Source organism: Acomys minous (genome assembly GCF_964271855.1).
Source record: "Acomys minous genome assembly, chromosome: 7".
Classification (NCBI taxonomy): Eukaryota; Metazoa; Chordata; class Mammalia; order Rodentia; family Muridae; genus Acomys; species Acomys minous.
The window spans coordinates 41,682,647-41,695,315 of NC_140488.1; the positions used below are offsets into that span (position 1 = coordinate 41,682,647).

The 12,669-nt window shown below is 39.8% G+C and overlaps 1 protein-coding gene across 7 annotated transcripts in view; it reads right to left on the minus strand.

Annotated features, from left to right (window-relative positions):
- PAK3 (p21 (RAC1) activated kinase 3) overlaps positions 1–12,669 on the minus strand; it is a 278,537-nt gene that overhangs the window by 49,016 nt on the left and 216,852 nt on the right. For all 7 annotated transcript variants that reach the window (XM_084789227.1, XM_084789225.1, XM_084789224.1 and 4 more), the window contains 2 exons: positions 7,328–7,459; positions 5,164–5,329 (listed from right to left, as the gene is read on the minus strand). In XM_084789227.1, coding sequence (XP_084645353.1) covers positions 5,164–5,329; positions 7,328–7,459 — 298 coding nt within the window. The remainder of the gene's footprint in view (positions 1–5,163; positions 5,330–7,327; positions 7,460–12,669) is intronic.

A 12,669-nucleotide genomic window follows, 5' to 3' on the forward strand; every position in this document is an offset into this window, starting at 1 on the left:
ATCCATCCTACAGAGAAAAATTTTAAACGTACTTATGCTTCTTATACCCATTTCATAGGTAAGAGACTGAGACCAGGCAGGATTAAATGATGTTTCTGGTTGTCAGTGTGCAAAAGCACTGAGGGAACATAGAGAGTGTGTATTAGGGGCTACGTGGTTTGAATTTGAGATGTCTACTTCCTAAGATGGCTTTTCTATTTCTCAGTAGGTTTTCCTTGGCAAGATTCACAAGCACAAAGAAAAGCTGACAGACATAGGTGGCCTCCTTGCTGGAGGAAAAATGGCCGTCTGCAGTAAAGAATTTTAAAATTCAATAGAGAAAAACATTCGTTTGATTCTTTTTTTCTTTACAAATTTTTTCATTAAAACTTAATTCTCACCTAGCATGGTGTCACACACCTGTGATCCCAGCACTTGGGGAAGAAAAATCAGGCAGTTCTCTGTGATTCTGAGGCCAGCCTGGTCTACAAAGCTAGTCCAGGACAGCCAAGGCTACACAGTGAAACCGTATTTAAAAAAAAAAAAAATCAACCAACCAAATAAGCAAACTAAAAACTAAAACAAACAAACAAACATAAGCTTAATTTTCATTAAAACAGTTGAGTTAGGGAGGAATCGAAGATGGCAGCATCGATCATACATTGCGTCTGATTAGCAGGAAAACCAGAAGTGTACAGTCACCTAAAGACCAAACTGAGATCTACAAAGCACCAGTGCTGCTGATTCCCAGGTGAGAGGGTTCCACATTGTGTGGGGCACGGGTGGGTTCAACCCCTAGCCACCCAGTTACCCACAGAAAAATCCCAGGGGACAGCACACGTTAACAGCCATCTTGGGAAGGACTGTGGGATTTCCCTGCAGCTTCGGGCTCTAACTCCCTGTCCACTGCTTGCGGGATCCAGGGCAGAAGGACTGTGGCATATAGTTACAGCTCTGGACTCTCACTGCCCTTCTGCTACTTGCTGTATCCGGGACAGAGAGGGAACAGGCAGAGCAGAACTGAGTCCTGGCACTGGCACAATCCACATTAGCTGCCTCCCGAGAAAGAGGGCGGGGCACCCAAGCTCCTTTGAGCTCCTTTGAGCTCTTATCTCTCTCAACGCCCCCAGCTGCTTGCTGGCCTAGCCTGGCTGGGTCACAGAGCAGACAAGTATATCCCTGCCATCCCAAGAGAGCCTGTGGAACTTCTGAACAGCTTGGAGATCTGATCCTACGTAGGCCCCACCCCCACCCCAGCTGCTTCCCAGCTGGGAACATAACCTTGTGGCCCTCAGAGCTGAATTCAGGCACGGGACAGGGTTGCATTAGCCACCAGCCTGAAAGCAACTCCAGGCCTTGGTCTCTCTCTGCCCACCCACCTGAAGCATACTGCTCAGATACAGATAAACACAAGGCAAGCAGGCCAAGCAGAGACCTGCTCAGGCCACAATCCTCATTATCTGCTCTCCTGCTAGCAGGGGAGCTCCTAGGAGTCTGAGAGACTCCACTCAGTGGGGGATAGGGACAGTTACCGAGACTTGAATGGGTGGAATGCTGAGAGTGTAGGGTGGCCTTGCCGGGCCACAGAGGAAGAGGTTATATGTAGTACAGGGGACACTGGATAAGCTGAGGGCAGACATTAGGGGAGAAGGGCTGGCCTTTCTAAGGACTAGGTGAGGGAGGGGAAGGGGATGAGGGAGGGGAGGTGTTGAGGGAGGAGGTAGCAATTGGGATGTAAATAATTCAAACTGCAGAACAAGATAACAAGTATCTTATATTGCTAATCCCACTACATGGGGAGAAGCTCTGAGACTGGCACAGATACAAATGCCTATGCATAGACAGGGCTCCATTTTGATCACAGAATCCCTGTGGCTTATTATTAGAAGTCATTCTTCATATGGCATGAAGGAAGATTTGCAGATGTCTTACTTCTGCTCATACAAAGAGCAGAGAACAAGCCTTAATTGTTCCATGCATCCTCCATATCTCATACAACAATGGCTTTAGAACTGTATAATGCTTGTGAGAAATGATATGTTTTCAGAACAAAAGAACTGGATACGATGCTGGATCAGACCTGACAGGATTCATTCCTCTCAGCATGATGGACACTGACATCCTACATCCTCCTTGCTCGAGCCCTAGACACCTCTGTTGCTGGTACCCATCAGAATTGGACAGCTTCCCAGATGGTGTTGTAGAAAGTTTCTGATCCCATTTGGTCCAGTATTTCAATCTGTCCTACACAGGACTCCTATTAAGCCTGGAATATCTCAACATTTACAAACTGGGCCACAAATGCAATCCTTGGCTTGCTTAACTATTTCCCTAATGTTTTGAGGCCCTTCTAAGGTATTATATGCCCCAATTCAGCCTGAAGAAACCTTAAGAGAACGATGTCTCATTCCCCCTAAGGGGAGTTGGGTAGGTTTCTGTTTGCTCTCTTGGTCTATAAGTGCTTATTTTCATTGGGAGGTGGTCATAAGTTTTTATTGGTCTTATATTGGTCCTATACAGAGAGGAAAACTAGGCTGAACTCAAGGATTTCTCTCTTTTCCTTTATCTTTCATCTGTAGGTAAGGAGGTAGGAGCCAAAAAGAAAGAAAGGGGTATATAGAAATATAGAGGGAGGATAGAACAAAAGGTAGATGATTGAACCTACTCCTTAACTCAAGGCCCTAATGTTACTCACAAAGAAGGTTATCTCTAAGTCATTGATATAGAATTTTGTATATTGATGCAAATCATTGTCATGTCAAATACTAGTCTGATTTAGTACAAGAATATATATCCTAAGTCTAAAAGATAGATATGATTCTATAGATATATATGGTAAAATAGTTAATAAGTTCTTGAAAAGCCTCAGAGACCCACAGAATATGGCATTTAAAGATATTTTTATTGTTCTAAAGATTCTTTGACAACAAAACAAGTTAACTCCTGACAATTCCCAGCTGACCTCAAAGATGATGATGAGCATCAAAGAACCTCCTTATGGTTTCACATGTGGCAAACCAGCCACTGGGAAAAGCATCCTTGTTTCTGCCATAGACAGAATTCTGCCTAAAAATGAGCATGCTTAGATGCAGGCAGAGTCAATGGTGGAACTCTGCCAAGACCGGGGGTAAGCAAGTCCTCAATAGTTCTTGCCATGTGAATAAGTCTGGCAGAGATATTGGGCTAGAAGGCCAAAGATGTCATAGTGTTGGGTGACTGTTCAGGCAGTAAACTGTCTCAGTCATTTCATCATTTTGGAAGCTGCTAACCTGCACTACCAGTTCACTCAGGCATTTAAGTTTTATTTCTTCTCAAGTCTCTGAGAGGGGTTGAAGACCAGGTAGTTTAGTTTTACAATCAAGTTTAGTTGGTTAGGGGATAAGATCTTTTTAGATCAAGATAAAGGATTTAAGTTAATAGATATGATAGAGATATCATGGATATTGAATTTCATTAATAATATAAAAATATGATAGATATTAATAGATATGATAGAGATGGGATAGATATTGAATTTCATTCAGAAATTTTAATCCAACAAGATAGGAAAGATGTTTCTGTCAAGTTTGACAAATACAAATAGCCAGATCACTATGAATGTAACATTTATATAACTCATGATTGTCTCACGGTTCTCCCTGCTGTATGTAGTTTGTTTTATCCATGTATAATAAAATAAATGTATGTTAAAAAAACAGTGAGGTCAGTTCTTTCTCCTGTTTGTTCTGTTTTTCCTCAATGCAGAACAAAATGAATAAGCCAGAAAGTTCCCAGCTGTAGCATTTGTCACAGTCTGTAAGCAAAACTGTGGTTCAGAAATGTAACAGTTTCTGAACAGCTTACTTATGAAATGTGTAAATCCATGTTCGTGACAACAAAAGCACCGGGGTTCAAAAGAGACACCAGAGAATAGTCATTTTTACTAATGCATGAGTGTCCAATTTTAAAAGTCTAATGTAATCTTCATCATAGTTCATGTCACATGCACAAAACAAAGGAAGAAATGTAGTGATTATCTGGATCATTGAACTTCATTTTCCTGGTGGTTCTTTTATCTCTCCCTTCTGTTTTCTACACAAGTAGTTGAGTTATGCAAAACCAAAGTGGCTAATGGCAAAAGTGCAAGCTTTAAAGGCATTCAGATGGGAGGTCAAACTCTGGGTCTACCACTTATTATTCTGGTGACGAGGTCACTCAAGCATTTTAAAGCCTACATTCAGTGTCCTGTAAATACAAACATTAAAATCTACCATAAGTGACTGTAGAGAAAATGAACCCCAGTAATGTATGGAAAGTGGCCACTCACATAGCGCTCCTCATGTAAGAATTATTGTGCCTTTTATTATAGCAAACAGTGGACACTAACGCTAGAGGCAGATTTAATCGAGTATATGAGAGTCGGTTTAGTAAATTGTAGCAATTACAGTTCTAAGTGCTTACTGACAGCTGAACCTTCAACCTTGACCTCCCCAAGTCTCTCTCCCTCCAATGACAATAGTGCAATAGACATAAAGTCATTATTCAGTCCAAATGATAACTTTGCTGTGAAGGGGAAGCGGGGGCGGGGGGTGTCTTGGATATTCTATGATTCCTACCAGCATCCTTAGCTTCTTATCATCTAGATGACAGTAGTCCTATCTAAATTGGTAAACAAGAACAACAACAATATATATATATAAATAAAACTAAAAAACCAAAAAAGCAAAACAAAACTATCATCAGCTAGCTCCTTGGTGGCAAAAATGGCCCATTGTCATGTGTATAGTGCCTCCGTGTGGCCAACAAATGAATTTTCTCTCTTCCTTTGCTCTGCTCTGTTAGCTGGAAAAAAAAAAGTGTAAAAAGTGATAGTCCCTTTTTGTCTTAATGTATCATGCTACTAAATCTTATCAGACAAAGGAAACACAGAATAAGGTACTACTAGGAGTCAAACTGGGACCACTGGTACAAATATCTAGCCATTCTGTGTGAATTTAATAAATACAATTTCTCGCTCCTTGGCATTTTTCAGGAGAGAATCTGTCATAATCTTGAGTATTTTGTCAAACTGGAGCACTGCTGAGCCATGTGTGCACCCATGACACCTTGGATCCTACGGTCTGTCAAGGGGATTCAGACCTCCAAAGGACCAATTCTTCTGCCAGGCGCTGTGTGAGAACTACTTTACGATGGGCAAATACTCACGTAGCTTCTCTAGGATCTCTTCATCTGTCATTTTGGATTTTTTCCGTTGCCGATCTGTATTCCTGTACAGTGTACTGGAATTGGCATTCTCAGCAGAAGGTGGGGTGGCCTCTTTATTTGGTACTGCTGGTGAAGCAATAGATTCAACCACAGAACGAGTATAGATCTGAAAGATAAACATGCCCGCCCCAATGCCACAATTAATACAGTAGGTAAGGAAGAGTGTGGCAGGAAGGGACTGTTGTTAAAGAACATTAAGGCATATCACATGCATTAAAGGATCCGAGGTCCCTATCCACGACCTTGCTCATTCTGATCTTCTGGCCACTCCCTTCGTACTTCTTCTTATCTGGTTCACATGGATTGCTTTCCTTATTTCTACCTCTCCAGTTTTATAATTTGTAGTTACATTTGGATTTCTTTCTTCCTTTCTTTCTTTTTGGTATTATTAGTAAGTCATTGAATGGGATAAACTTGTACTTTCAAATTATGACCTCAAAACTGGGCCCATTTACTGTTGCTTTTGGATTATGTAATACAAACATACAAAAACAATTATAGAAGAAGAGGTTACAAATTTAAGAGGGAGTCGGGGGGGTCATGAGAGGAGTTGCGGGGCAAGAGGGAAGGGTGGAAATGATGGAAATAGAGTACTTATATATGAAACTCTCAAAAATAACAAAAGATTTAGATTAATTTTAGGCCCATATTACTGTTAAAATTATTATTTTATAAATTCACATGTGTGTGTGTGCGCGCGCACTCTTGCGTGCCATGTGTGTCCCAGGACCTATGGGCTCAAAAGAATGCATAGGATCCTCGAGTTACAGATGGTCTATGAGCTACCCAACATAGCTTCTGGGAACCAGGGTTCTCTGGAAGACCAGAAAGCACTCATGACTGATGAGCCATTCTTTACAGCCCCCAGGCTCGTATCTTATACTTTAGTTCTGGGAACACAAGAGATGCCCAACAGGTTTTAGTTGATCAACAATGCCCTAAAATTACATTCCAAATGGAACCTTTATGTGTATGTGTACATGTTTGTACATATTTGAGTATACACACACATGCATGTATATACATGTGTATCATGTGTGTGTGAATGCCAGTTGATGTCACTCAATTGCTCTCTGCCTCATTTTCAGTGATATGGTCTCCCATTAACCTGAAGATCACTAGACTGACTTATAAGCAAGCCCAAGGGATCCGCTTGTTGCTACCTATTTAGCACTGGGATTTGAAGTACACAATGCTGGGACTGAAGGACAGAACATATGTCCTCATGCTTGTTCAGTAAGCACTTCACCAACTCATACATCTCTCCTCAGCCACAAACATGCCATCTTTTCTTGTTTCCTTTGTCTTGTTTTGAGCCAGAGCCTTACTATGTAGCACAGGCTGGTCTGGAACTTTGGATCCTGTCTGCTCAGCCTCTTAAGTAATGGAATTAAAACGTGCTACAAAACCCATTCCAAAATGGTTTTTGAGTACTTGAAAAACAGTCACTGATTTTTTTTCTTGCTTCAGTAGGATTTTACTAACAATGCTAAATAGATGAAGTTTTAGATCTATTCAAAATTTCGAAGTGTTTAGGTTTGGAAGGTATATCCAATATTCACATGCTCTATTTAGTTCCTAACCTGATAGGTTTATTTATTTATATGTTGAAAAGATCCTTTAAAAACTCATTGTATATATTTATTGTCTACAGTACATGTTACATAGGGAATTTCCACACAAGTATACATTTCATATGGAGCATATGCGCTCATACTTTCATGTCTACCCTTCCCGTTTGCAAATTTCCTTCTCATTATTATAGTTTGCTCCCTTAGAGAAGTGCTCCTAACCTTCCTAATGTGCTGACACTTTAATACAGTTCCTCATGTTTGCTGACCCCAACCATAAAATTACTTTAATATTTTGTAACTGTAATTTTGCTACTGTTATGATTCACAGTATAAGTATGTGATCTGCAGGGTATCTTATATGTGACCCCTGTAGAAGTAGCAACCCACAGGCTGAGAACCACTGCGGTAGATAGTTCCACTATTACTTTCAGGACATATTTTGAATGTGTGTATATATGATTTTATGTATCTATATAAAATCAGGAAAGATAAATTAAAGAAAACATACCATATTTGTCTTTCTGACTTACTGATTTTGTATGCTCTGGTCTTGGTGCAATGACAGGCGGGGGCTCATTGTCATCTTCTTCCTCTTCCTCTTCTTCATCCTCTTCTTCAGATACAGGAGGAGCCAAAGGAGGCTCAGAAGCCGTTTTTGTGTTCTTACAACAAAAAATGTTTAATGAAAAGGCATTAGTTTTTCATTATTTTTCTTCAGAAACAAGAAGACAGATGAAATACTTAAGTGTGTAGAGACAGGAAGGAACTGTATCTTTCACAGATGAGCACAACGGTCACCATGTAGTAGTGAAGACCAGGGCTCATTCAGACATGAATTAGTGTCATGATAAAATCGACCACAAAGTCTGTATTATTATCTTTTCTTTTCACTGAGCTCAAAATAGTAAACTGTTCATTTCATATTTTAAAGTTGTTTTTAAAGCCAATGACTACATTAAACATCAAATTAACTGACATTAATACTTTGAATATGTACTGAGTAGATTAAACTTTTCCTGAATGCTAATTTGCAGTGTTGTAGGGGCTACTTCCTGATAACATGCTGGTCATGACCATGAGCATAGACATAGCTCCACAAACATGGAGAGCAAAGAAGCCAATAAATGCTTCTTCTTTGCTAAGCCTCCAATAAAGCTTTACTCAGGAATAGTCACTAAGATCCAAGGAACATGTACTCATATCAACAATTGTTCAGTATTAAGCAACAAGCAGGATACTGGTGATTTGCAATGATGTACAATCTATGGTATTAGCAACTAACAATATTAATCACAACAGTATCTACTGTCCAGTTTTTATTCATGTTAACACAGTGGGAAAATGGTTGCAAGTTTGAATTTTGAAAGAATTAAGACCATGGTTCTCATTAGCTCTTCAGCAGCAGCAGTGTCCGTGGGTTTGTTAAAAATGCAGATTCTCAGAGTTCACCCACATCTATCAATCAGAAACTTAGGCACTTGGAAATCTGTACTATAGTAGGTCTTATAGGTAATTCTGACACAGGCTCATACATATTATGATATAGGTTTGATATAGACAGATATTAGACACATGGATATTAATAACAAAACCATAGCTAGTCTGAACTGATATGTGTCTTAATAGTATAGTACATCTATATTATTCTATATACTTGATATGAAAATATAAATTATTTTACAAATGCATTAATAATTTTGCATTGACATGATAAGTAAAAGCATTTAAAAATTCGTGTATGCTGTATGATATATAGGTATCTGCACACGTGTGTGCAGGTGCATATGCTTATGTGTGTGTGGGGGCCAGGGGCCCAAGTCTGGTGTCTTTCTGTGTCCCCTCTGTTGTGTAACAATTTCCTTTGAGGTAAATATCCATCTTGGGAAGTTTTGTTAAGGTGGGGACTGGGCGTTCTAATGGGAGGTAAAGCATTCCTTTCTGCCAGAAAACTCCTTAAGCTCAGGAAATAAATGTTTCAGGAAATGCCTGAAGCTAACACTAGGTTCCACCTTCCTCAAGTGTATCTAAGCAGTAAGGACTGCTGAGAGAGACACTTAGGCAAGCTGTGCTGCTTGGAAGAGACCCAGACCAGCTCAGCCACCTGGAAAAAGCAGAGACCAGCCAAACTGTCTAGAAACAACAAAACCAGCCAAGCTGTCTCAACAGGCTCAGATTAACTGCGCCACCTGGTAAGAATACTCTACAATCTGTTAAGCTGCCTGCAGGCTGGGCAGCATGTTCCAGGTTTCCAGCTTTTGTGGGCTGTCACCCATGTCAGGGTGGGCTTTGGTGATGCAGTTCTTTTTGAGTCACTTCTACCCTATATGTAACCCCTCACCCATACTCCTATAGGTAATCCCAATAAAACTCATTGGTTCACCAAGGTAGACTTGGGTGTATCCCTACTTTGTTCTCTTATGTCTTCCCTATTTGGGGTGAGCAAACATTTATCTTCTCAGGATCTAACAGCCCCTACTCTCAGCACTACAGTAATATAATAGACAAGTGTCACTGCTCCTGAAGTTTACATGGGTTCTGGGGAAAAGAATTCAGGTCATCATTGCTTGCACTGGAAAACATTACCTAGTGAGCTTTTTGCCAAACCCTGGTAATATTTTGAATATTGAAGGGTTTTATTGTTTTGGTAATAAACAATTTTAATTGGCAAATATTCGTTGTACATGGGCCTGGGTTTCATAAGGACACTTTCAAATAAGTTTATTAGTTATTTTGAACATATCTCCTTCTATTCCCCTTGGAATTCTTCCCCCTCCCGCTAGTCCCCTTTGCTCTCATAGACAGTTACATTTCCTGTTCATAGTAATTCCTATTTTTCACACAGTCGGCCCACAAATCCTTACTAAATTTTAAGTTGATTATTTTACCTCTTCCAAGTAATGGAGAAACATGGTTGGAACTCTCCCCTTTGGTAATAACATAAGAAATACAGCCCATCATAGATAGAGTTTCATTTTATAGACAGCACACCTCTTCTAAAGAATGTGCTTTCTGCTTGCTCTTGCACATTAACTAGGGAGGTCAGAGAAAATTTCTGTCACTTCCAATCAATCAGAATGTATTGTGCTCAGTCTAGCTGAGCCCACACCATCCTGGTTTCATTCATTTTTTTTTCTCATTTCCCCCTTTTCCTTTTAAAAAGATTTTGTTCAATTTTTGAAAATTACATATATTTCGATCATATTCTTTTCCCGCCCCCAATTCCTCCCAGCTCCTCCCCTTGATCCCTACCCATCCAAATTCATATTCTTTATCTCTCTTGAAAGAAAAAAAAAACCTACAAAAGCTCTGCCATGGACTCTGATTTTTGTTGGCACTGCCGTGTATGGGAGCTTCTCTGGAAATTGCAAATAGCTTCTGTGCTAGGGGTGGCACTTTGTGCCAGTTTCTCCTCCTCTATGCTGGAATTTTATCTGGCTCGAATAAAATCATTAAGTTAGTTTTAACATTTATTTTTGTTTTTAAACTGTAGTTACTGAAACACATCAATTATATATGTTTATAGTGTATTTCCCTTGCACGGTGTTACTGTGGGTGTTTTTAATTTTTAGTCTTGCTTTCTCTTTGAATAATTTCTTCCTGTTTTTGCCGCTGGTTTTGCCACCCAAGGTGTTCCTAAAATGAATTTTCATTTCCTGAGGTCAGAATTGAGGCATCCCATTAACAAAAATATTACAGTGAAGGATTTATGTCTGTTTTGGAAAGTCAATATGGCAACTTTTTAATCTTGTTAATATCTACAGTAGAGTAATATGGAGTGATTAGGCATTGTATATGAGCCAGCAAGAATTATTTATCATGAGAACACTGTAGACTTTTTACATAACTATTTAAAAGAACATTTGACTGCCCTGATATAGACACATGCCTAGTGATTTTTCTATCTTATGTGCTACTCTCAAGTATCTTGGCATCAGCCCATAACTGCCTCTACCTAAATATGTATATTTAATATTTAGAAGCTAGGATCCACATATGAGAGAGAACATGTGGTTTTGTGGTTTTGTGCCTCCTGGGATATCTCACTTAACATAACATTTTCTATATCCATGGTCTTACACACGTCCTAATTTCCAATAAATAGAATTCCACTAAACACTAATGTTTTGGGGACTGCTTCGTACAGAGAAAAGTTGCTGTTGGATTTTGAATATTATGCTGCAGAAAGTTTTCCTTTGTTTTATGCCTGCTTATCAATAACGCACCAAATCTTGGAGTTGGAGAGACCATTCAGTTGGTAAAATGCCTGCCATATAAGCATGGGGACCTATTTTTGAAGCCCCCAGCAACCACATAAAAAGCTGAACATGACAGGATACACTTGTAATCCCAGCACTGCTAAGGAAGGGGTTTGTGGATCTCTGCAGCTCACTAGCTAGCCAGTCCAGCCTAATCTGAAAGTCCTAGGTCCCAATGAAAGACCTTGTCTCAAAAAGCAAGGTGTACTCCATAGGAACACATCTGAATTTGTATTATGGTTTACACACACACACACACACACACACACACACACACACACACACACACACACACACACACACCCCAGCATGGTCATACTTAATGGAATATTACTCAGCTATTTAATAAATTAAAACATGAAATTCACAGGCAAATGTACTGAACTAGAAAAAAAAATATCATCCTAAGTGAGGTAACTCAGACTCAGAAAAACAACTACGGTATGTAGCTGCTTATATTTGGATGTTGGCTATTAAGTGATTGATAAGCAAGGTACAATCTGTAAAATCACAGAGGTCAGGTAGAGAGTAAGGGACTAAGGGGAGGGAGCGCCCTAGGAAGGGGAAATATAATACATAAGATGTGGATGGCCGTGTGTGTGTGTGTGTGTGTGTGTGTGTGTGTGTGTGTGTGTGTAGTATGTATGTATGTATGTAATAGTAGGATCAAACAGGGATGGGGAGCTTGAGAAGCTAAGGGGAAGAATATGAGGAGGGGCAGCTAAAACTAAGAGTCATTTGAGGTGTCATATGGAAACCCAATACAGCAGAAGCAGAACCTTCCTAAAATATATACATATATAAAGGATATCTGTTAGGTTGGACTAAAAGAGAAAAATTCTGAAAAACAAAAAGACTGCGAGAGAGAGAGAGAGAGAGAGAGAGAGAGAGAGAGAGAGAGAGAGAGAGAGCGCTGAGGGGAAGAGAAGAAGGCTGCCATGGCTTAGAATGAAGAGAAAAACATGGCCAGTGTGGTTGGAGAATCCGGCCCAGATAAAAAACACTAACAAGTATTTGGTATTATGAATAAGAGGTAACTTGATAAAAGTTATTAAAAACAGGTGGCATGGGATTGAGACAGGGATCCCAGGCCTGCCCCACTATGGGAGGTAGTTTAGAGGATTGATATCTGCCTTGCCCCACGTTAACTAAGGCTATTTTAAAATATAACAAGTGTCTATGTCTTAATTGATTACTAGCCGGGCCTACAGATAATACTGTTAATACATGTAATTTAAAAACAATAGATATCTAAATGGAATTGCCAAATATTGGGAGAGATGGAGCCCCAATTAGATATCTCTTGTCACCTAATGAAACCAGCAGCCGTAGAAATGGATTACATCTAACAGAGTTGTTGGCCAAAATAGTCCCATGGAAAACCCCTCAAACAACCCAGGCTAATGCCAAGGGTATCAGTTGCTCTCCATAAACTAATAGTAAGGCCCTATTGCTAAAGACGACACCTGCACAATTCATTAAACATAGAGAAGTCATGCTGGTGCCTACCTAGAACTTTCACCCCTGACTAGTGTTTATGGTAACTAGAAAATACTCTGTAAATTACCAAAGGAGATAGGTACAACACCAACCCAGGTACAAACCCTTCACTCTAT